This window comes from Rana temporaria, chromosome 1 (genome assembly GCF_905171775.1).
Source record: "Rana temporaria chromosome 1, aRanTem1.1, whole genome shotgun sequence".
Taxonomy (NCBI): domain Eukaryota; kingdom Metazoa; phylum Chordata; class Amphibia; order Anura; family Ranidae; genus Rana; species Rana temporaria.
The window spans coordinates 247,054,989-247,079,117 of record NC_053489.1 but is presented as its reverse complement, the minus strand read 5'-3'; the positions used below and the strand labels follow the sequence as shown (position 1 = coordinate 247,079,117).

At 45.9% G+C, this 24,129-nt stretch overlaps 2 protein-coding genes across 4 annotated transcripts in view; one reads left to right on the top strand and one right to left on the bottom strand.

Annotated features, from left to right (window-relative positions):
- The window catches only part of RAB2B (RAB2B, member RAS oncogene family), a 32,868-nt gene extending 16,649 nt beyond the window's left edge, over positions 1-16,219 (bottom strand). Inside the window, exon 1 of one of the 2 annotated variants that reach the window (XM_040352893.1) lies at positions 15,979-16,219. In XM_040352893.1, coding sequence (XP_040208827.1) covers positions 15,979-16,024 — 46 coding nt within the window. In that variant the 5' untranslated portion in view covers positions 16,025-16,219. Of the gene's footprint in view, positions 1-15,874; positions 15,943-15,978 lie in introns of those variants that run through there. The other variant, XM_040352902.1, reaches the window with a different exon arrangement.
- Positions 16,220-16,253: 34 nt separating this feature from the next.
- Positions 16,254-24,129, top strand: part of TOX4 (TOX high mobility group box family member 4) — a 48,651-nt gene continuing 40,775 nt past the window's right edge. For both annotated transcript variants that reach the window (XM_040352871.1, XM_040352856.1), the window contains exon 1: positions 16,254-16,359. In XM_040352871.1, the coding sequence (XP_040208805.1) occupies positions 16,354-16,359 (6 nt within the window). In that variant the 5' untranslated portion in view covers positions 16,254-16,353. The remainder of the gene's footprint in view (positions 16,360-24,129) is intronic.

Below are 24,129 nucleotides of genomic sequence, written 5' to 3'. Positions count from 1 at the left end.
TGAAAAATCATCATTCGGTTTGCTAGAAAATTACTCAGAACCCCCAAACACACACACACACATATTTTTTTTTTTACAGAGACCCCTAGGGAATAAAAAGACATTCGTTTGGAAAACAAACACTTTCATGAATTGGAAAAAAAAACAACAACAACACATACACACACTTGTGGAATGGCGTCAAAACGTCAGTACCTTAAAAAAAAAAAAAAAAAAAAAAAAAAAAAAAACTTCATAGGCTATGCTTACAGGTTACAGATGGTGGCATCACAAGGGGGCAGTGTCACCAGGTGGCCCTGCCCCTTTAAGAACTGTCAAACGGTGGAGCAGGCATTCGGCGGTTAGCCTCCATTGCGGGTGAAACTTTTATATTCTTTACGGGTCTGGCGGGTGTCGGAATTAACAATGGTTCCACAAGGAGGAACATAGTCCGTTTTTTTTTTAAACATAGGAATTTGAGGACACTGCCTCCTGTATTTTTGGTGAAAGGGTAGGGGGGTACACTGATTCACATAGAGAGGGGGCCCCCAAAGCACCCCAACCTCCCATTTTCCTAACCTGCATGCTCAGTTAAGGGTCTGGTATGGATTTGGGGGGGGGGGGGGGTTACGGGACGACTTTACGCTTTTTGTTTTTGTATTGCCTGCAATAGTGTTGTATATCTGGCTTTTTTTTTTCCCTTTATCAGTTTTGCTGCAGCAGGCTCTATACAAGGTACAGATGCGCCACTTTACAGGCAGACTAAGGGGACCCCCCCAGGCACTATATTTAAAAGGGATTTTTCTTTTTTATTGTTTCACCTTAAGCATCTTTAAAATCCCTGCTCCTGAAAAAAAATATCTTTTTTGCATTGATACATGTCTCACAGGGCAGTACCTGGGCCCCCACATCATTTTTATGGCAAATAAGCCTTCAAAATGGGGACTTTTGATTTTTCAAGTTCGGGTCCCATAGAGTAAAAATAGGTTTCAGGTCTTCACCGGGGGTGTTCGGCCAAACTCTAGCAGTGTCCCGTCCCCCCCCAACTTCATTGAAAATGTCTTAAAAGTGATATCTTGGCATTGTGCTTTCCTGAAATGGGTACTGTTACCGGGCTATTTTTTCCAGCTACTGCAGGGGAGAAGACTCCCCACACCTTGTCACACATGGGAGGGTCCCATGTGCATCATGTTACACCCTAAATGTAACATTCAACATGGTCCAAAAGGTGGCATTAGCCTTTACGATTGTGGGGGGTGGTGGTGGTGAAGGTCTGCTTTAAGTTAAACTGAATCAAGGTTCTAAATTTAGCACATAAAAAAAAAAAAAAAAAAAAAAAGGGGATACAAAATTACAGGTAGCTAAACCTGCATAAATTGTTGTGTTGATTTCAGAGCACAGCCATCTTAACCATATGCATTATGCTTAGTTAGTGGAGTTTACATAGATTGTTACATGACTGCTCGAGTGTCTCACTCCCACCTGTGACCACAGGATCTTCTAAGAAGCAAAGATGAGAGGAAGTCACTTCAAAACCATTAGCAGAAAGTGAAACACCCGTAAGTAGATGTCCTTTCGTTAAGACGTCACAGAACGTGGCGTTATTCTAGATTTATAGGGCATGCATATTCCTGTGCTTTGCACATCACATTAAGTTAGATTGTCCAAAAATGCATTACTGAAATAGAACTTCCTGAGAGAGCATCAGGGTCATTCTTGAGGAATTCCGTTAACGTCTGTTGTGCAATCTGGAAATAAACAAGGGACTCCTCAATGGCCTTCCAGATTATCAGGTAAGTGCTTTGTAGACATACAAATCTTAAAGGTGTTTTTTTTTTTCTTGTAACCTTAAAAGGGGTTGTAAAGGTACAATTTTTTCCCTCTAAAAAGCTTCCTTTACCTCAGTGCAGTCCTCCTACATTTACCTCATACTTCCATTTGGCTTTTAAATGTCCTTATTTCTTCTGAGAAATCCTCACTTCCTGTTCTTCTGTCTGTAACTCCACACAGTAATGTGAGGCTCTCCCTGGTGTGGAGTGTCGTGTTCACCCCCTCCCTTGGACTACAGGAGAGTCAGGACGCCCACTAACACACAGCTCCTTTCTCTATCTGCAACGTAGAGAGCATGAGACGAAAGGGGTGGGGACAAGGGACAGTGGCTAATGCTGATCCTCTAACATTCCCTCCCCCCAAAAAGGATTAATGGACTATCTCAGTACTAGGTAAGAAATGACATGCATAAAATACATTTTATTACATAAAATTGTTGAACAAAGAATACATGATAAAAAATTGAAAAAACAGAACCTCAGGGATGCCCCCGGGCAATATCTGTTATTACAAACATATAGACTGGTCTATGCCTCGACACCGGGTGTCTCTTTTCTCTTTGACACTGCTCTTTTACTTATTTTATGCCTCCATTTAGTTTTCAGTATCAACCCCCCTGTCCGCTGCGGGGGGGCTATTTTACCTGGGCGGCCTGATGCCGCACATTACCACCCAACTGTGGGTAAGCTATTTCCCTTTGTATTATCCCTTTTTATTGTACTGTATTATTATGGCTATTGTTGAATTATCATGTCTGCTTAATATCAATTGTATTCATTTTCTTTATAGATTGGTTCTCTTCAGGAAGCGGTTATACCGCGAAACTAGTCGAGGCATAGACCAGTCTATATGTTTGTAATTAGGGTTGTCCAGATACCGATACCAGTATCGGTATCGGGACCGATACCGAGTATTTGCGGGAGTACTCGTACTCGCGCAAATACCCCCGATACCTAAATAGAATACTTCCCCCCCCTTTGCCCCCCCGCCGCTGCCGCCGCATCGCGCCGCCGCATCGAGGGACATGGCTAGAGGTACATTGCTGCATATGTGAGGGACATGGCTAGAGGGACATTGCTGCATATGTGAGGGACATGGCTGCATATGTGAGGGACATGGCTAGAGGGACATGGCTGCATATGTGAGGGACATGGCTAGAGGGACATGGCTGCATATGTGAGGGACATGGCTGCATATGTGAGGGACATGGCTGCATATGTGAGGGACATGGCTAGAGGGACATGGCTGCATATGGGGACACATTTAAAAAAGTATCGGTATTCGGTATCGGCGACTACTTGAAAAAAAGTATCGGTACTTGTACTCGGTCCTAAAAAAGTGGTATAGGGACAACCCTATTTGTAATAACAGATATTGCCCAGGGGCATCCCTGAGGTTCTGTTTTTTCAATGTTTTATCATGTATTCTTTGTTCAACAATTTTATGTAATAAAATGTATTATTTTATATTAGGGCTGTTACTGATTAAAATTTTTGTGTTCGATTAATCGATTTTTTTTTTTATCGATTAATCGACTAATTTCGATTAATTATACCGCTCATACAGATCCAACTACTAGCTGATCTCCTTTCAGGCTGATTCCCAGTGCAGCTACCAACAACTGGAAAAATGGATAGCAGGATACAACAAACACACAAAGGCAGCGCTCGATGGGAATAGCATTAAAACTTTTATAGTCTTCAAGTAGGTAACAAAATAAATATTGCACTGGAGATAAAATCGGTGTAGCTACATAAACTGTAAAAATGGTGCGAGTAATACCAAACGGTACCAAAAGCAGTCATAAAAACATGTAACCAAGTATGATACTGGTATAAAAATGTGTACAACGATACCACTGCTGAATCCAGATGAGGAGGGGTTAACATCAGTCCTTCGGCATGTAGATGTCCTCGTGAAGGGAACTATCACAACTCCCAGTGGATGGTTGTAGAATCCCAGGTTGATAGAGGGAAGTGTAACAGCCCTTGCGTGTGGCAGATAGTAAGGTCCCGCCGGCATGCAGATATGAAGGCACAGCAAAGGAGCCCTTCAGATGGACACGGCAAGCCCCGCCGGTGTCATCACCGGAACTCCCTGAAGGCCTGGAAGCCGGTGGAGAGGCAAATACCAATCAAAAGAATTTTGATCGATCAAAAGAATTTTGATCGATCAAAAAAAAAGGGATTTTTAATACAGCTTACCTGTAAAATCCTTTTCTTGGAGTACATCACGGGACACAGAGCAGCATATTCATTACTATGTGGGTTATATGGAGTACCTTCAGGTGTTGACACTGGCAATCTCAAACAGGAAATGCCCCTCCCTATATAACCCCCTCCCATAGGAGGAGTACCTCAGTTTTGTAGCAAGCAGTATGCCTCCCAAAATGGTCCCCAAAAAGAGGGGTGGGAGCTCTGTGTCCCGTGATGTACTCCAAGAAAAGGATTTTACAGGTAAGCTGTATTAAAAATCCCTTTTTCTTTATTGTACATCACGGGACACAGAGCAGCATATTCATTACTATGTGGGATGTCCCAAAGCAATGCTCACAATGAGGGGAGGGAGAACATCTCCAAGACAAAAGGATTTAATTTAGAGAAATACTTAAATCATAATAAATCCAACTTAGTTGAGAAAAATAATCTTAAATTTTAAATTTAACTCAAAAAAGAGGAGCCCCCGGAATCCGAGGGTCTCAAACTGCAGCCTGCAGCACTGCCTGCCCAAAGGCTGTATCAGTATTCCTTCTTACGTCCAACTGGTAGAATTTTGTAAACGTGTGGACAGAAGACCAGGTTGCCGCCTTGCAAACTTGAGCCATAGAGATCTGGTGATGTGCTGCCCAGGAGGCGCCCATGGCCCTAGTAGAATGAGCCTTTAATGATACTGGAGGAGGCAACCCTTTCAAGCCGTAGGCCTGAGTGATTAATTGCTTAATCCACCTAGAAATGGTGGACTTTGCAGCTGCCTGCCCCTTCTTGGGCCCATCCGGTAATATGAACAGCACATCTGTTTTCCGGATCTTCTTTGTAGCTTTAAGATAGGCCTTCATGGCCCTGACGATATCCAAGGTATGCAGCAACCCTTCCTTTCTGGAAGTAGGTTTAGGGAAGAAGGATGGTAATACCAAATCCTGGTTCAAATGAAAACTGGATATAACCTTCGGTAGGAAGGAAGGATGAGGGCGGAGAACGACCCTGTCCTTGTGAAAAATAAGATATGGTTCCTTACAGGATAAGGCCGCCAGTTCCGATACTCTTCTTGCGGAAACTATGGCGACCAAAAATACTAACTTCCTTGTCAGTAAAACCAAAGGAATTTCAGCCAACGGCTCAAACGGTTGTTTCTGTAAACTTGACAGAACAAGGTTTAAATCCCACGGGCAAAGCGGGGATTTAACTGGAGGTTTAATACGTAAGACCCCTTGAAGGAAGGTCTTAACCAGCGAGTGGGTGGCCAGCGGCCGCTGAAACCACACTGACAGAGCAGAAATCTGTCCTTTGATTGTGCTTAATGCCAATCCTTTATCCACTCCTAGCTGGAGAAAACTTAAAACTCTATCAATGGTGAATTTGCGAGAAAGCCATCGCTTGGACTCACACCAGCCTACATAGGCCTTCCAGACCCTGTAATAAATCACCCTAGAGACCGGTTTCCTGGCTCTGATTAGGGTAGAGATTACTTTCTGAGACAGACCTCTACCCCTGAGAATCAGGGATTCAGCTTCCAGGCCGTCAAATTTAGATGCCGTAAGGCAGGGTGGAGGATCGGACCTTGCGATAGCAGGTCTGGCCGTAGAGGAAGAGTCCAAGGGTCTCCCACTACCATCCTTAAGATTAGTGAGTACCATGCCCTTCTGGGCCATGCTGGAGCTACCAGGATGACTGGTATGTGCTCCACCCGGATCCTGCGCAGCAGGCGGGGTAGTAACTGGAGCGGGGGAAACGCATAAAGAAGTTTGAACTGATGCCAAGGGCAAACCAGAGCATCGGTTCCGCAGGCCATCGGATCCCTTGAGCGGGACATGAACCTGTCTAGCTTCTTGTTGAGTCTCGATGCCATGATATCCACGTCCGGCACTCCCCATTTTTGGCAGAGTGCTTGAAAGGTTTGTGGATGCAGAGACCATTCCCCCGGCAATAGAGTCTGGCGGCTTAAGAAGTCCGCCTGAAAGTTGTCCACTCCGGGAATGAATATTGCCGATATGCAGGGCACATGAGCCTCTGCCCCTAGGAGAATCAAGCTCACTTCTCTCTGAGCGGCCTGACTCCTGGTTCCCCCTTGGTGATTTATGTATGCCACTGCCGTGGCATTGTCTGATTGAACTCTCACCGGGAACCCCTGCAATTTCGACGTCCAAGCCCTGAGGGCTAGTCGAACCGCTCTGAGCTCCAAGATGTTGATGGGTAAAAGCTTCTCTGGCCTTGCCCAAATACCTTGGCGAGTGGAACCATCCACAATCGCTCCCCAGCCCGTCAGGCTGGCGTCTGTGGTCACTATCTTCCAAGCCACTGGGTTGAAAGACTTTCCCTTCAGTAGATTCTGAGGGTCTAACCACCAACACAGACTTTGCCGGACTCTTGATGAGAGTGGCAACGGGATATCCAAGGCCTGTGGCCTTCTGCTCCATGCTGACAGGATGGCTGCCTGCAGGATGCGAGTGTGGCTCTGGGCGTATGGCACCGCCTCGAATGTAGCCCCCATCTTGCCTAGTAGTCTCATACATAGGCGAATAGTCGGTTCCTTCTTGCTTAGAACCAGTAGGATTAATTCCTTGATGGCTTTGACCTTCCTCAGAGGTAGGAACACCCTTTGTTGTTCTGTGTCTAATCTCATGCCGAGATATTCCAACTGCCTTGTGGGCTGGAATGCTGACTTTTCTCGATTTAGGACCCAGCCGAACCTCTCGAGGTATTGGACCGTGAGGGCCACTGCTCGCTCCAAGCCGGGAGACGAGTGGTCTATGACTAGGAGGTCGTCCAGGTATGCTAGGATCGTGACCCCTTGGATCCTTAGCTTGGCTAGGATTGGAGCTAGAACCTTCGTGAACACCCGGGGGGCCGTAGCCTCCATTAGGTTGGAGTAGAAACCCAGCCCCTGTTCCAGGACTGGTACCTCTACTATTACTCCCTGGGAAAGTAGATGATCTAGAGCCGATCTTAATGCGGCTCCTTTCTCCAGATCGTTTGGAATCCTCGACTCCTGGAAATGAGGAGGAGGAAACCTTAGGAACTCTAGCTTGTAGCCTGTGGCCACGGAAGACCGTACCCACTCGTCGGGAATGCTGGCTTCCCAAATCTCCGAAAAGAGTCGCAGCCTTCCCCCCACCTTCGTGGGTGGGGGCGCCCCTTCATGAGGTAGACTTGGGGGCTGGTTTTGCTGGCTTGCGAAACCACTGCCTCTTGCCTCTAACAGCCTGTCCTTCTGATCTGCTGTTGAAGCCGAAGTTTGCTCTTGCAGGAGGCCGTCGATACTGCTTGGCATTAGAGGGCCCCTGCCCAGGGGAGGACTGTCGTTTAAACGCAGGCCCCTGAACCTTCTTCTTAGTTGGCAAGAGTGTACTCTTGCCGCTTGAAATGGTCTGAATGTATTTATCTAGGTCCTCTCCGAAGAGCCGTCCTCCATGGAAGGGGAACCCTACCAGGAGCTTCTTGCATGGGGGCTCAGCCTCCCAGCTTTTCAACCATAAGAGTCTTCTCATATGGATAAGGGATAACGATAAACGTGACGCTTGCTGGATGGAATCCTTGATTGCGTCTACCGTAAAACATATGGCCTTAGGGACATCCGAAAATTCTTCTGCCTGCTCGGCAGGAATAAGTTCAAGCATTTGCTTAAATTGATCTGATAAAGCTTGAGCGACTCCAATCGCAGCCACGGCTGGCTGTACTACTGCCCCTGCAGAAGTGAAGGAGTTCTTAAGTAGTGCTTCCAAGCGCTTATCAACTGGATCTTTGAAAACCTGTACGTTCTCTACAGGGCATGTTAACGATTTGTTAACACATGAGATGGCTGCGTCTACTGCAGGAGAAGCCCATCTCTTGGAAAACTTTTCTTCCATAGGATATAAGACAGAAAATTTCTTAGGTGGTAAGAACACCTTGTCTGGTTTGTTCCACTCTTGGAACAAGACTCCCTCCAATAGAGGATGGATCGGAAACACAGCACTGCTTTGAGGCGCCCTCAGTGAGCCCAAAGCTGAAATCGTCGATACCTGGAGATCTGGTACAGGCAGGTTGAATGCCTTATGGACCAAGTCCGTCAAGCCTTGAATCCACCAGCTCTCCCTCAGGGAGACTGCCCCAGACTCCTCTGTATCCGGATCTTCGATCCCTGAACCTACTTGGTCTTTGTCCAAGAGGTCGTCCAATTCCCCAGAGGAAAGGACCTCCTCTTCCGAGGGTCCGCGCACGGGTGACGGAGATCTATTCCGCTTACTACCCCGCATAGCTGCGGCTATCATTTCTCCCATGCTTCTCCGCATCTCATTTAAAGAGGTGAGCAACACCTCCTCCGTGACCATCTTAGGGTTGGGTTGACTCGCGTCAGCTCCAGCCCCAGATCCCGATGGCCCAAAGGCTCCCTGTGGGGAAAGCAGCGGCCTAGCTCTGTCCGAGACCTCAGACTCTGTGGGGGAATCCCCACCTTTTGTACCCTCTGGCTTGTTCTTTGATGCCATGGTACAATACCGAGGCACACCTGCTACTTATTGGTACCTGGGACTTATAAATAGTTAAATGCCCAAACACCTGTTTGGGGAATAAAAAATGTTTCCTCTACCCCAGATGACACTTTTTTTTTTTTTTTTTTCAATCTAGGCAAGAAAAAACATTCTATCCCCCTGAGTAGTATTGCCAAAGAAAAGACTATGAGATGGAAAAGAAAAAACAGCCTATTCCTAGGCTAAACCACAATCTTCTGAAGACTGTAGTATTCTTTCTGGCCACTGTGTGTCCTCAGCGCCCCATGCTTCACTCCAGTCCTTCCTCCCTCAAGCCAAAGTATTGAATGAGCTGTGGCACTAAGGAAGGGCCGCCCCTTCCTTAAACCACTGACCCGCCCTTCCCCCCCAGCTAAAACGGCGCCAAATGCGCCTATAACACGTGCACGCGCACCGCGCGCGCGCCCGCCGACGGGGGGGGGGTTGGGAGGAAGGGCCTCTCTGTTCCTGCAGCCGCAGGCCTGGAACACACGAGGAGGTCAGCGTTTTTTGCCTGCCTTGCAGGCATGAGGAAGAGGACTGGATAGAGCATCGCCTGGAGGCTTGCAGGTAAGCATAGCTCTCTGAACACACATACATTTGTACACAAAAGGCCCCACTCACAGCTTTTCCAACACTACCAGGGAGGTCACTTTTTATGGGGAATGATAACATATAGAGCCATCCTATCTTCATGATATGTGACTGGTTTGCCAGATGCAATGCATAACCTTAGGCATGTCCCCTGTGACCTCCCAGAAAAAACTTGCTAAGAGCCAAGTTCCGCAAGTTTTTCCCCTTACTTACCTGCTCCATGCCGCAGGACTTTGCCAAGCAAGAGGCCCAATCTTCCCCCATCTCCGTGGGGATGTCTAGACCTTCAGGCCCTGGGAACCTTCTTCTTCCATGAAGGATCCACTGTCCTGGACCCATACAGCACCCTGGCAAACAGAAAACATTAGGCGCCCAAAGGTTTTCTAAGTTCTGGGCCCAGGGTCCAGCTCTCTTAAAAAGAAAGCATTATGGGCTATACCCCAAGGGTTTGGGGTCCGGTTACTGACCACTTTAGCGCTCAGGCTTTTTTGGACAGAACCGGTAGCTCACCTAATCCCAAGGATGCGGAGGCAAGCTAAACCATGACTAACACCTAAGACACTGGCGTAAAAACTGAGGTACTCCTCCTATGGGAGGGGGTTATATAGGGAGGGGCATTTCCTGTTTGAGATTGCCAGTGTCAACACCTGAAGGTACTCCATATAACCCACATAGTAATGAATATGCTGCTCTGTGTCCCGTGATGTACGATAAAGAAATTAAAGATTAATCGATGAATTAATAGTTAATTTTCACAGCCCTATTTTATATGCATGTCATTTCTTACCTAGTACCGAGATAGTCCATTAATCCTTTTTGGGGGGAGGGAATGTTAGAGGATCAGCATTAGCCACTGTCCCTTGTCCCCACCCCTTTCGTCTGTATATCAACCTGGATGATGGTACACTTTTAAGATTAGTTATTTTGTTTATCTGAGGCCATACTCAACATTCTTGCAATGTACAGAGCATCCTGACTCTCCTGTAGTCCAAGGGAGGGGGCGAGCACGACACTCCACACCAGGAAGAAAGCCTCGCATTACGGTGTGTAGTTACAGACAGAAGAACAGGAAGTGAGGATTTCTCAGAAGAAATAAGAACATTTAAAAGTAAAATGGAAGGATGAGGTAAGTGAAGGAGGACTGCACTGAGGTAAAGGAAGCTATTTAGGGAAAAAAAATTGTACCTTTACAACCCACAAAGTAAAAAAAAAAAAAAAAAAAACCCCCATGCACAGCTTTTAGTAAATCTCCCCGTGTCACTGGCCGATTTCCAAATGAAAATAAAACCTTGAAACCCCCCCCCCCCCCCAAAAAAAGGAAAACAAATGCAGCCACCATACCCAATGACTGGAAAGCTACAATATATTACGTTTTTGTTTTGGGGCTTAGCCCAGACCTCTTCTGTCCATACAAAAAGATTTGACTGGGAGCAAAAATTGCTGAGACCCCCCCACACAAGCAAAGTGAAGAAAAAGGGGGAGGTGGAGGTGTCCCACGCTGCACCTCCTTCCACCAGGTTCCAAGCGATGCGTTACACACAAAAACTGCCCGGTTCTGTAGGACACGTTTCCTTTTCCTGGTGGAGGAGGTGCCATGTGCTGTCCTGGAAGACACAGGAAAATACGTGGAACGATCACTCACTGCCCCTCCCCCTAGCTGCTCCAAGATTGGCTAAGTGCTGTCACATGGTGCTTGTGAAAGAGTTCATAACCCTGAGTGGGCTCTGACAAATCGGTTTCTTTACCTTATGCATTCCCTGCATTAATGTGAAAAACGTCTTGCCACTTGCCGTGCCGAGCTCTTAACTTGTCCTTCTCTTCTCACAGGAGAATTGGGCATCAGTGAGAGCCTTTAGCCCATGCTGCTGTCAGTCAAATCCTGTGAGCAGGCAGCGGGTGGGCGGGGTCTGGGTTTATGGGCAGGGCTCAGCCGCGATGCACGTCTATAGACACACACAGCCACGCTCAGAAGGGAGCTCACACGTCTGCCCCTTGGTAAGTGCCTTGCTGTGCTGGCATATGTGTTAAAATAAATCCGCGCAAGTATATTTTAAAACACCAGTGACAGCAAAAAGTATTTGGTATTGGACTAGGTATGGTTGAAGGCGATCAATGGACAGCTGTCTCTACTAATTTCTTCCACCTAAGTAGAGCAAGAAAGTATATATATTTTATTTAATGTTTTTATTTATTTTCATAGCTGCATTTATGATATATACTGTGGAATCATTCTAGTAGTGTACACAGGCACTTGAGATCATTTAGCACCTTGTGTATATTTTGCACACTGCACCTTACACTAGGAGCCTCTTTTATGGAGCATTTGGCCCCATAGGACCAGCGCCAACTTTACTTTCTTTTTCTTCTCAACACTTACTGTGCTGGGAGACACAAAAAAAAAAGAGCAGGAGCCAAGATCGCCAGTGTGGGAGCCCAGAAGAGAAGGTTCAGGGCCCCCTCTGTGCAATAACACTGTACATAGCAGGTAAGTAGAACATCTTTATTTTAAAAAATGTGCCTTTAGTAATGCTTTAAACTTCCTTCCCCAGTTCCAGCAGCTAACCATGGGAGTGAGGTACCCGAGTACGTACTGCTGTTGGGTACACTTTAGGTTTGACCTCTTCTAAATCGAGATGCACCAACATTTCGACCACCGAAACATTTAGGTCGAAAATGGTGTTATCGGCATTCGGGAGATAAGAGAAAAAAAAGTGCCGATAATGGCACTGATAATGCACGCGATTTTGCTACAAATTCGTGATTATTTAGGCCACGATTTAGCTGTGAAACTGTGGCTACTTTGCCGCCATTTTACTGTGCTTATGGTGTGTTTTTCATATGTCACGCGACAAAAAATGCATATAAAATTAACACTGTGCATTAATCATGCGTTCTTGCTGGGTTTTCAATGCGTTGGAACTGGGAGGTGCATTTTTTTTTGTAACTGACTAAAAATGCAGCAAGCAGGATTTTTACCACCACAATGGAAGCCCAACTTACCAGTGTGCAGACATACATAGAATTTAAAAGGGATACATTTTTCTTAAACTTTTCTTGCACTAAAGGTGGCAAAAATGGCCGATGATAAATTCATATTAAATTTAAAATAGAGGGCATTAATTTAAAAGTCGAATACAATATATATATATATAATATATAAAATTAAACTGTCATTTTTGGCCAAGTGCATCCCACATTTTTGGTACCAAAATTTCCATTTGGTGCATCTCTATCTTCTAACAAAGCAATGTAGCAAAAGTGTATACGAACATACCTTAATACATTTACATTGGTCCAGGGGGCCCACAAACCTCAGGACTCTCTATTTTCTAAGGAAATCTGGGGCTTGCCCACCCCCCATCCTACAACTCCCTTTAGACTAGGGATCAAAAAACTTACGGTTCCGATCCCTGGCTCTGATCCGAGGAACGATCAGATCTCCACCATATATAGTCCCGAAGCCGCGGCCTTTCCTATGGGCTCAATCAGCGGTTCACATGGTGTGCCGATCCACGGACGTTGACCCGTTCGGATCAGGGATCAATGACGATCCGTTGCACCCCTACTAAAAACTTATTAAACATAGCAACAGCTATGTGCCATAGGAAGTTGCAGTAAGTGGCAAGGAAAGGGCCTGCTCTTGACTTTATCTAAAAAAAGCACTGCTGGGAAAAGGGAGCAGGGTGAGCTGAGCTGTAAAGAAACCAATTGCAGTGATTCTATTGTGAACTTTGAGGATGATTTGCTCCACAGTGTCTGAGTCTACAGAGGTCAGTGAGGGCTTGCTTTTATGATAATTTACCGTTTATTAAAAGTATGTATATATTTAAAAGTCCATAGCTTGGTTTCAAGTTCACTTAATGTTCAGGGAGCACTCATACACGCAGGAACACGTTTGGATTTGTGTTGACCTTTGTTAGGACATTTGCTGTGATTCTGGTATCAGACATGGATCAACAGGCAGAGAGACTCTTACATAGCAAAAGACAGACAGACAGACATAGAGAGAGTGCACTGGACAAATGCTTTGTTGCCAGCAGTAGTCACCTGCAGCCACAGTTTTGCTTTAAGCCTTGGTTCACGCTGAGGGCAGGTTTGAAATTGTGCGAGTTCACCTGACCTTACACAATGTCAAACCCGCATTTCAGTCCGACTTTGAGAGTGATTTTTAAAGACATCTGTGCGGGATGTCTATTGAAATGGCCCCTGAAGTCGCCAAAAGTAGTGCAGGAGCTACTTTTGGGAATCGGTGCAGTGCCAAACCGATTCAGACGGTGCCTATGCCGACAATAAGCTTCGATTTGGCATGTCAAATTGGCCCAATGTGAATTGGGGCTAAAACCCAAATGAACCTTCAGTTTAGATCAGCTAAAATACATTTCAGGTGGATCAGCATAAGAACTGTTAAATGCCTTAGTTTGTTGTCCCGTTAAAGCAGCCACAGCCTGAGTAGTAAAGCCTGTCAGGTGCTAGCAGTTGTAGAGTGCAATCTTTAAGTCTATATGGGGAAGCAGCAAGCTCTGTTAGTCTCCATTCTCACCTCTACGACTCCAAAGTCACACTCTGCAGATCTCAGTCAGGAAAGCTCTCTGAGCCGATTGGAGGGAAGAGACACAGCTCACAGGAACAGAGCTGTGGCTGTCAATCTCTTGGATATCCCTCCCCTGTCAACATTTTTCTCTTGGTGTCAGGAAAACTTGTTAGAAGTGATTCATGCTGATAGCAGAGGAACAAAGCAGTAGACAGAAATCACACTTAGTGCTTTTAATTGGAGACAAGTTCCCACTATAGAGGGAGATGCTTTGTTCAGATTTCATGTCTGAGGTTTGCAACCACTTTAGACCTGGGTTCACACTGTGATTCGCAACACATTGCTGTGCAGATCACATGAGGCGTCTGTGCGATGCGAATTGAGCCATACAAATTGCATGGCTAAACTCTCATTGCAGTCACACGAAAATGCTGCAGGAACCTTTTTTCCACACTGCATTCGTATTGCATGGGTGTTCAGGCCCATGAGATCCATTTCCTGTCTGAATTCACCGTTTGCACTGCGATCTGTGAACCAATCTGGGGGTGTCATTAACTTTTTATTGACAAATGAGAGAGAAGATCACCGCTCAAGGTAGGTCTATTGTAGGGTCGTTTCAAAAATATAGGACTCCAAGGGTGCAGGCAATGCACTAAGGCAAATATTGGTAAAAAGATGAGGGATGGACAGCCGCACTCCAAACCAAACAGGTTGTCTTTATTCAAATCAACAGCAAGAACACAGCAGATCCTATTGCTGTGATCTGCTGTGTTCTTGCTGTTGATTTGAATAAAGACTACCTGTTTGGTTTGGAGTGCGGCTGTCCATCCCTCATCTTTTTACCAAACTTTGTATTGACACCCCCAGCGGTTCGCAGAGGGCTGTGTAAACTGGCTTAGGGGGCGATGTGATGCGGGAACCCGCAATAGCATCACACTGGTTCCCACATCGCAATAGTGTGAACCAGGGCCAAAGATCAAAAATTATCTTCAGGGGAGTTTATTTTAACCAGAAGAAACAAGTGCATATATCTAAAGTGCAACTAAAGCTCCGCTGTTACATACTGTGAGCAGGCAAGTTTTTTTTATTGCAGAAGAGACCTGCAATGTCTCGTCTGCAATAAACTACACCTATCTGCCTGCTCAAAGCAATCCCCAGAATGTAAACTGAGCTGTGCATGCACAGCTCAGCTTACAGCAGGCAACATCCTGTGTGCTGTAATGACTAGTTCCTGCACATGCACAGCTCAGCTAACAGTGGCCAGGCCAATTCCTGTGTGCTGGAATGACTAGTTCCTGCACATGCACAGCTCAGCTAACAGTGGCCAGGCCAATTCCTGTGTGCTGGAATGACTAGTTCCTGCACATGCACAGCTCAGCTAGCAGCGGCCAGGCCAATTCCTGTGTGCTGGAATTACTAGCTCCTGCGCAGCTCAGCTTACAGCAGCCAGATCAATCCCTGTGTGCTGGAATGACTAGTTCCTGCACATGCACAGCTCAGCTAACAGTGGCCAGGCCAATTCCTGTGTGCTGGAATGACTAGTTCCTGCACATGCACAGCTCAGCTTACAGTGGCCAGGCCAATTCCTGTGTGCTGGAATGACTAGTTCCTGCACATGCACAGCTCAGCTTACAGCGGCCGGGCCAATTTACTGTATGCTGGAATGACTAGCTCCTGCGCATGCACAGCTCAGCTTACAGCGGCCGGGCCAATTTACTGTATGCTGGAATGACTAGCTCCTGCGCATGCACAGCTCAGCTTACAGTGCCAGGCTAATCCCTGTGTTCTGGAAAAACTAGCTCCTGCGCAGTAGAGATGCCATGCCAGCAAATGTAGATGGCACAAAAGAGAATATACAGACACCAGCAAGGGATGGTTGGAAAGGTGAGTATTGATCCCTTTAGTATGCCCATAATGTATACATTTTATTTCACAATCAAAATTCGTGCTGTCCTTCTGATAAATATACTAGCTGTGGTTATGCTGACCATACTTCCAGAGCCAGTAAATGACCCAAAACTGGAAACTTAGAAGTCCTGATGTATAATGGCCCTCGGCCAGGGATTCTAATTACTGAAGAGGGTCATCATGACAGCCAGGCACATAGCATTGCAGCAGGACTTTTGATTATGAAATAACAATCTGCTTTTAGTAACCCACAATAGAGAACCCCCAACAGGCAGAGAATGCGATCCATACTAAACAATAAGGAGCCTTTGTTATTATGGGTGGATCACCTGCAGCACAATACACTGGCAGCTGACACAACTTGCCCACCAGAAGACACGTCCACACAAGCACATGCAGCAGCAGCACAGCTAGAAGTGGGAGAAGCCCGCACCTGTGTCGCCGATGATGATATATTTGAACAGATAAGCATACGACATGACTGCTGCACACCAACCACACAGATGATCACAGGGTGTAGTCTCTCTGCCCAGTGGACCTGCTCTTGATGGTATGACAAGAGACGATCTGTTCTCCAGGCCTCCTCTCGGATGCTCCAAGTCTTCACCGATTGGTTACTAAACTACAGCTAGAAACTACGTATCAGTCCTCCGTCACGACACCACGTGACATCCATCCTACTACACACTGGCCCTGCGCTTGGAAAATGTCACGGCGACTTCCGGGGTTTTACCGGAAGCTAGTCTTCCGCCATCTTGGTGGAGGCGGAGAAGTGTGGTTATAAAAAGAAGGGGCTAGCCGGTTGAAGATGGAGGTAAGTGGATTGGTCACTGTTGCGGTGAGAGGGTTAGGAATGGTAGGTCTCTGGGTAGAAGTAAGCGTCCAGGAAGTTCGGGGTGTCTTTGTTAGGGCAGAGCCCGACGAGCCATGTTCTTCTATGAGTCTTTGTATGGGCCTGTTAGCTGGACTCTGTACACAGCTGGGAGAAGGAAGGGGCTTTCTAACAGCTCTACGTAGAGGAAGGTGGCATTGTGCCAGCTTGTTAGGTGATATCAGGATCTGATGGTTGTCTATGTGCACGTCCATTCTCATTCCCAGCCTTGCCTTGCCTGAGTGAAGGCAAAATGGAAGATGACTTACTATGTCCACTAAGCTACACTGGATCTGAGTCCCACACATGCGGTTGCATTCCTTTCCAATATTCTAAGCCATGAGTGGCCAAGCTTTTCAAGAGCGAGGGCAACTTAAGTGACTTGGTAACCAGTCATGGGCAACAATGAGTGGGCAAATGACAGGTTTGTGTTTATGCCGAACAGACACTGCTTGCGCTACTCTATGGGCCCTCCAATCCGCTCAAATGGAAGGGTCCCGATCCCCTTTACGTTGTGTTTTTTTTATTTATTTGTAGATCGGATTGGCAGGTGTTAATCCACACAAGTGGGTTTACATCTGCCGCACCATAGAGGGTGCAGTTGGGTCTGCGTGAAAGGTGGACCTGATTGTGTGAAAGGTGACTAAGGCTGCTTTTGCACTGATGTGCTGTGGTTTACCTGCACCACAGTTCTATATTATATATTATCTTATATCCTGCAGGTGTGGTGCATTTTTTTGAAAGCGCACCAAACCCACAGGTAATAGCAGAAGTCTATGGCTCAGTGCCGGCAATGGCAGACGATTCATACAACATTTACTTCCTGGAATCCACCTGCCCTTAGCTCAGACATACATGCAGGAGGATATGCTTAGCTGGGAAAACCCCTCAAGAGTCTTGGGATGTATGACCTTATTTTCCTATCTGAAGAAATGTAAAAAAAAAAAAGGGGTTAAAACAAGTAAATATAATATACTTTGTGTCTAGTTACTAATATCAACAGCCTAAGGATTTGAAATGTTCCCCGTTGATAGAGTAAAGTTCCTCTTTAAAATATTAAAGGTGAGGTTCACCCTAAAAACAACTTTCTCTTATTACACTGGCCCCCCACATTACAATACGATTATGCCTATTAGGTGTTTTTTGATGCTGTACATACCTTGGTACAGCTAATTCACCCGTGGCTTCCGGGTTGCGAGTCCCGCGGGAGTGGGCGTTCCTAACATGCTGGTGATTGACGTTTTGACAAAAAACGAGCTGCGTCACGATTGCCGAAAAGGAGCCGAACGGCTATGCGCAGTATAGCGCCGACTCGCCGTTCAGCTCCTTTCGCCAATCGTGACGCAGCTTACGCGACGGGGGGGAGCTCGTTTTTTGTCAAAATGTCTATCACCAGCATGTTGGGAACGCCAACACTCCCGCTGGACTCGCAACCCGGAAGCCACGGGTGAATTGGCTGTACCAAGGTATGTACAGCATAAAAAAAAAAAACTAATAGGCATAATCGTATTGTAATGTGGGGGGCCAGTGTAATGAGAGAAAGTTGTTTTTAGGGTGAACCTCCCCTTTAAGCCCTTAATTTTGAAACCCCTTCATGACCAGGGTCAAAATAAACCTTAATGCCCAGATTCTATTTTGCACCTTTGACATATGTTTGTAAAACTGTACATATCAATGAAATGACTTGGTGTATTATACCATGTTTGTTTTTTCAGGACAAATTAGTCCTTTCATTTAGTGGTAAATGGTAATGAATATCTTATTATGGTCACAAAATAGTAAAAAGATATAGAGAGAGATATTATATATTTTTTGTATTTCTGGCCATTACCATATCTTGCCACTACAGAACAACACAAAATAAATTCTCCTGCTAATCATGGTTGCCGTGATACCACATATTTGTTTGTTACTTGTTATTACCTGTAGTAGGGCCCACAAATAGTGCACACCTTGCTTTTTATCCTACCTAAAACACACTGGCCCAGATTCAAGAAGCACTTGCGCCCGCGCAACCATAGGTTGCGCGGCGCAAGGGCTTACTTGCTCCGGTGTAACGAGTGCTCCTGATTCAGGAACCTCGTTACACCGAATGCAGCCTAGGATGTGACAAACATAAGCCTCCTTATGCCTTCACATCCCAGGCTGCATTCTTGCGTTGGCCGCTAGGGGGCGCGGCCTTTGTGATCGGCGTGTAGTATGCAAATTGCATACTACCACCGATTCACAAAAGTTGCGCGGGCCCTTCTCACGCAAGGTACGGAGTTTCCGTACGGCGCCTTTAGCATAAGGCTGCTCCTGTTAATAGCAGGCGCAGCCAATGCTAAAGTATAGCTGCGCCTCCCGCTCGCGACGTTCAAATTTCACGTCGTTTACGTAAGTGAACCGTGAATGGCGCTGGACGCCATTCACGTTCACTTACAAGCAAATGACGTCCTTGCGACGTCATTTGCCGCAATGCACGTCGGGAAAGTTTCCCGACGGAGCATGCGCTGTTCGCTCGGCGCGGGAGCGCGCCTAATTTAAATGATTCCCGCCCCCGGCGGGATCATTTACATTAGGCAGCCTTGCGCCCGGCTGCTTAGCATATTGCCCGCGCAATTTACGGAGCAACTGCTCCGTGAATCGCGGGCAAAGCGCAATATTTGCGTGGGCGCAGAGAAAAAAATTTGCTCTTTGCCCACGCAAATATTGCGCGATTCTACTTGAATCTGGGCCACTGACAATTATATTCATTTAAAATGCTGTTTTTTTTTTTTTTTATTAATCCTACCTAAAATATACTGACTCTGATCTTTGACCCCGATGGTGCCCTTTTTTCCCCCCTTGCCCCAACCACTTCCTGCTGGAAGGCCCATCATAGGACGTCAATGGGTTGAAGTGGTGCTATCTGGAAGATGCCTGCAGCTACAGGTATCATCCAGATATTTGTTTTCAGCCAGTGATGCCCTGTCTTATAAAAGCCATCTATGGCTCATGAGCTGCTGGATTTCTTTTATAGGCAGTGGGAGGGGACGTGCCACCCTGTAGTGGCTCTTGCGGATCCGTAAAACCGATCCGGCAGTGGATTGCTATAGTGCTGGTTGCTGACCTTATGTCTCCTGCTATGATCCTGGGAGGCTAGAAGCGACATGACGTCACTTCCGGTGCTAGCAGATGTAAAACGCTGCCAGTTCTTTCCCCTGGAAAGCCAAGCGTTCCCCATCCCACCCATACTTTCCAGGGTAGAGGAGGTGTCTGGAGTCTCATTGACCCCAGATGTCTCCATAACAGAGGACTTGTCACACCGTATTCCTATTACAAGGGATGTTTACATTTCTTGAAGTAGGAATCAAAATAAATATATATTTTTTTTTAAAAGCACCTTGTCCCCTCATGCTCCCACGCAAAAGCATATGTAGGTTGCGCCCACATATGTATATGATTTTCGGACCACCCATGTGAGGTATCGCCATGAATGTTAGAGCAATAATTCTAGTTCTAGACCACCTCTGTAAGGTCCCTTTCAAACCAGCAGACCGATCGGGTCACTCATTGTCCTTTATTGAGAGGCGGGTGTCAGCAGACATGTGTCTGCTGACACCCGCCTGGCATCCGATCCGTCAAAATCCGCTGAAAACAGACTTATAGCGATATAAAAGACGGCTTTTTTGTCTTTTATGCTTATTTGTGTACTTCACACGTTAGCTGCTGCCTTGGTGATCAGTGTGTTGTAGCGCAGTTTTTTTTGTTTTTCTAGACTTATAGCGATATGTCCGCCATCCGTCCAGCAGGTCAGATGGGATGATAATCTGATGGAAACAGACATGCAGTCTGTTTTGATCTGACCGCCCCATAGAGGAGAACGGGCTCTGTCCTTGTGTGCTCTGCATAGCAGAGCAGACACAGACCTGTCATCCACCAATCTGCGGAGAGATCCCCGCTGAGCAGGCAGATTCTGCTTGGACGTGTGAAAGAGGCCTAATTCTAAACTGGTAACCTGTAAAAAAAAAAAAAACTCTTCATAGGCAACGCTTTAATTTAAGCACCGTAGTATTGCACGATTCCACAAATGTGCACAGTTCTAAAGCATGACATGTTCGGTATCTATTTACTTGGCGGAACATCTTTTATCAAAATATAGGGTTATCCATGGAGTTTGTTTCGCATTAAAAATCACTAAATTGTATTTTTTCCCAAAAAATGGTGTTTGATAAGCTGCAACAACCGCAATTTCTATAATGTTCGGGGGTTCTGAGTAATTTTTTAGCAGAAAAAAAAAAAAACGGATTTTTACAGAATCTACCCGGGTGCGAAGTGGTAAATCTCACCACTGGCCAGGAAAAAAAAAAACCTTGATCTAGCATATTTTTTTTTTTTTTTCAATATACTCTTGTTTACATTTTCTACCCTTTCAAGGAGAGAAAGAAACAATATCTTTCTCTCCATTCAGAGGAGGAAAAAATCAAAACAGAGGGGTGGTCTGCACAGTGACTGATCACTGTGATAGCCAATCGGAGGCAATCAAATGATCAGGTGATGGGGAACGGGGTTTCCAGCACAAACGCAAAAACACGTGTTAGCTCAAGGTTTGAAGCTCATCTCCTGGATACTTCATCTATGTTACCATGTCATAAAGGGGTTCATTTGTTATTTGTACCTGTAGTAGGGCCAATCATCAATAGTACACATTTTATTTCCGGTTATCCAACCTAAAACATGCTTTGTGGCCTTTGACCTGGTCTGTGATCTTTAAGGCTGGGTTCACAGATGTTCGGGTTCATTCCTGGGGTCCGGTGTGTCTGTTCACTGGACCCAAACACGCACCGTACCATTTTTTTTTTTTTAAATCTGGACTGCGGCCACCCCGGAAACGTGTAAACTGGCTCCATTGAGAGCCTATCATGCAAATTGGATGCTGAGAAACCCACATCCAATGCACATTTGTGAACACAGCCTAACTCTGATTTTGACCTTGACACTTATTTAGATTGCCCTTATCTAGCCATTTTATCTTTATTTTTTACTTTTCTCCCCTGGGTAGAACGATCATTATGATAGTTAGTCATGTGTTTGAGAGGCAGGTCGCTTCACTCCTGATCATTTGTAGAAGACTTGGAGCGGTCAGTGACAGCTCTATATTAATGTTGGGAGTGTGCTTCTAACACAAACATCAAGCACATATATGCAGTGCCTTGGAAGACGACTCGCTTCTGTGGCATTGTGTATACGTGTTAGCTTGGTGTTAAAGAGGTAAAAAAGGTTAACTGACCACACTGACATCTGTTGAACACTGGCTTTGGTGATCGGTCTGATAATGGATGCCATGATAAATTATATAGTACTGTATAATTCTCTGTACCAGCCCACTCCACTGACTGCCACTGTCCCCGCACACCCCTCCGACTGCCACTGTCCCTACAATTGTACATTTCTGTGATTAGGGCTGGGTTCATACTGTTGTGATGGATTATTGCATGCATGGTAACATGTTGTGTTAAGGCAGCCCATTTATTTGAATTAACTTTTTTATTTTTGAATGCAGCGAGCTAGAACACACAGTAATGCATTACCAAGCGCTGGGGATGCCAATAAGAATGAATGGCACTACAATGCACCAACGTGTTTTTGCACAGGCACCCAGCCTTGGGCCCCTTTTACACGATCGGCCCACAAAGGTCTGCCTGTCCATTTTACAGGCAGATCTGAACGGGTCATCCATTGACTTGTATGGGCAGGCGGATGCCAGCAGAGATGTGTCCGCTGACATCCGCCTGCCATCTGATCCGACAAGATCTGCTCAAAACAGACTGATGGCGATGCCTAGCGGATTGGATGAAAAAAGACATGCTGTCCGTTTTCATCCGATCTCCCCATAGAGAACAGCGGGGCCATGACAGGTCCATCTCTGCACAGTGAGCAGAGATGGACCTGTCATCCGCCTGTTCACTGGGGGGGAATCAACAGAGTGATCCCCCGCTGAGCTAGGGGAGTCCGGATTGGATCCGCCCCGTGTGAAAGGGGCCTTAGGCTAGGTACACACCGATCTGTTTTTTAGTTTGCAGAAACACACTACAGTCCATTTAACATGGTTTGCGATGGTACAGGTTCACATCTATGCGTTTCTGGAAAGGGTCAGGGAATTTTTTATTCCTGCAGCAGATTGTGTGTAAAAGACTTCAATGGACCTGCACCAAAAAACGCAAGTGTTGCGTTTATGATGCCTTTTTTTCCTCCATAACAAACTGACTAGCTGGTTGTTAAGGAGCAGGCTGGGAAGTCGGCTGATGCATCCTAAACAACTGATGAGTCATCGGCTGTCAGCGAGTTTTCCTGTTGACAGCTGAATGTAAAAACAAGAATTGCTAGCAGGGCCTCAATTGCCCCAAAGCACCATTCTTCCTACGTTGAGGGCATGAAGCCTGGTATGGTGCATATTGTGCAAAAAGGCTGTTTGATCCTATCTTCTCTGATCCTTCCCTTCTTCCACTGTCCCCAATCCATTTGCTGATAGAACAGAGCCTTGGGGGCACTCTGCACATAGTCAGTTTGGTGTGTATTGCTAGAGTTTTTTTTTGTTGTGAGGGTACATGTGATCATCACAGGGCCAATCAGCACTGTCCAGACAAAGGGTCAGGGATCCTGCAACCTCATAGAACAGTCAGAGTAGGATGAAAACTCATCATACAAGCTTTAACCAGACACTAATAGAAGTCACAAGACTGCTATATACTGCTGATGAAAAAAGGTATTTAGCAGTTTATTTTCACTAAGATAATTACATTTCAATGTTCTGTGCACTGTAGGAGACCACATATAGTGAATGCAGGGTCCGGGGTTTAGTAACACTTTGAAAAGCCGCTCACGACACATAGCGTGAATTCAGCCTTAGGCTTTTTTCCCATCTGGTTATCCAGCCAGTAACACACCTTGTCCTGTCATACTTGTGAATGTCATTCCTTGCAATTAGGTGTGGGAGGGAAGCTCCATTGAAAAACAATGGGAGGCCGACAGCTTTCACATTTACCGTAATTATTCATGCAGCAATTACGTGCAGATGATTGGCGCTGGATGCAGTCTATGTCCAGGGCCAGTCAGTCGCTGAATGAACGATCACACGTGATCTACTGGGAATAGAGGCCGGACCTGTCGGCTTCCCACTTATATCTAATCATAGGGAACCTCTACTAGGTGTCCCGTATCTATTTGCATATGGGGCCTTAGAGAGTGTCTTCTCCACTGGAGGAGCAACAGAGACAACTTTGGGCAGCAGCATTTTCAGTCTGGGGAGAGTGTAGTATTAGATGCATTAGCAGATTTGAATTAAAGCTGAATGTCAGTTAACACTTAAAATAAAGAAATAACTCATCCCTATAGCTGAACTTCAAGCACTGTAATGGTTAATAGCTCCAAGTCTTCTGTGAAGCTGCATGAACAAGATCGTAATGGGGAGCTGATGCCGCCTTCATTGTGAAAAGTGTTTTTATAGTGCACACTGCATGTAATACATTCTGTAAATGGAAGAAAGAGGCCTGTAATCTCCATACTCTTTCCTCATACAGAGATCATAGTACATTGAGTGTACACTATGAAACAAGTTTTCCCCAATGGAGGAGGCAGTGGGTTCCTATTGGGAGCTTGTTAACTGCAGCTTTATAGATTTTTTTTTTGCTAAGCTTCAGCTTTAGGCAGTTACACTCCCCCCCCCCCCTTTGGAATCAAGGCTTTACATAA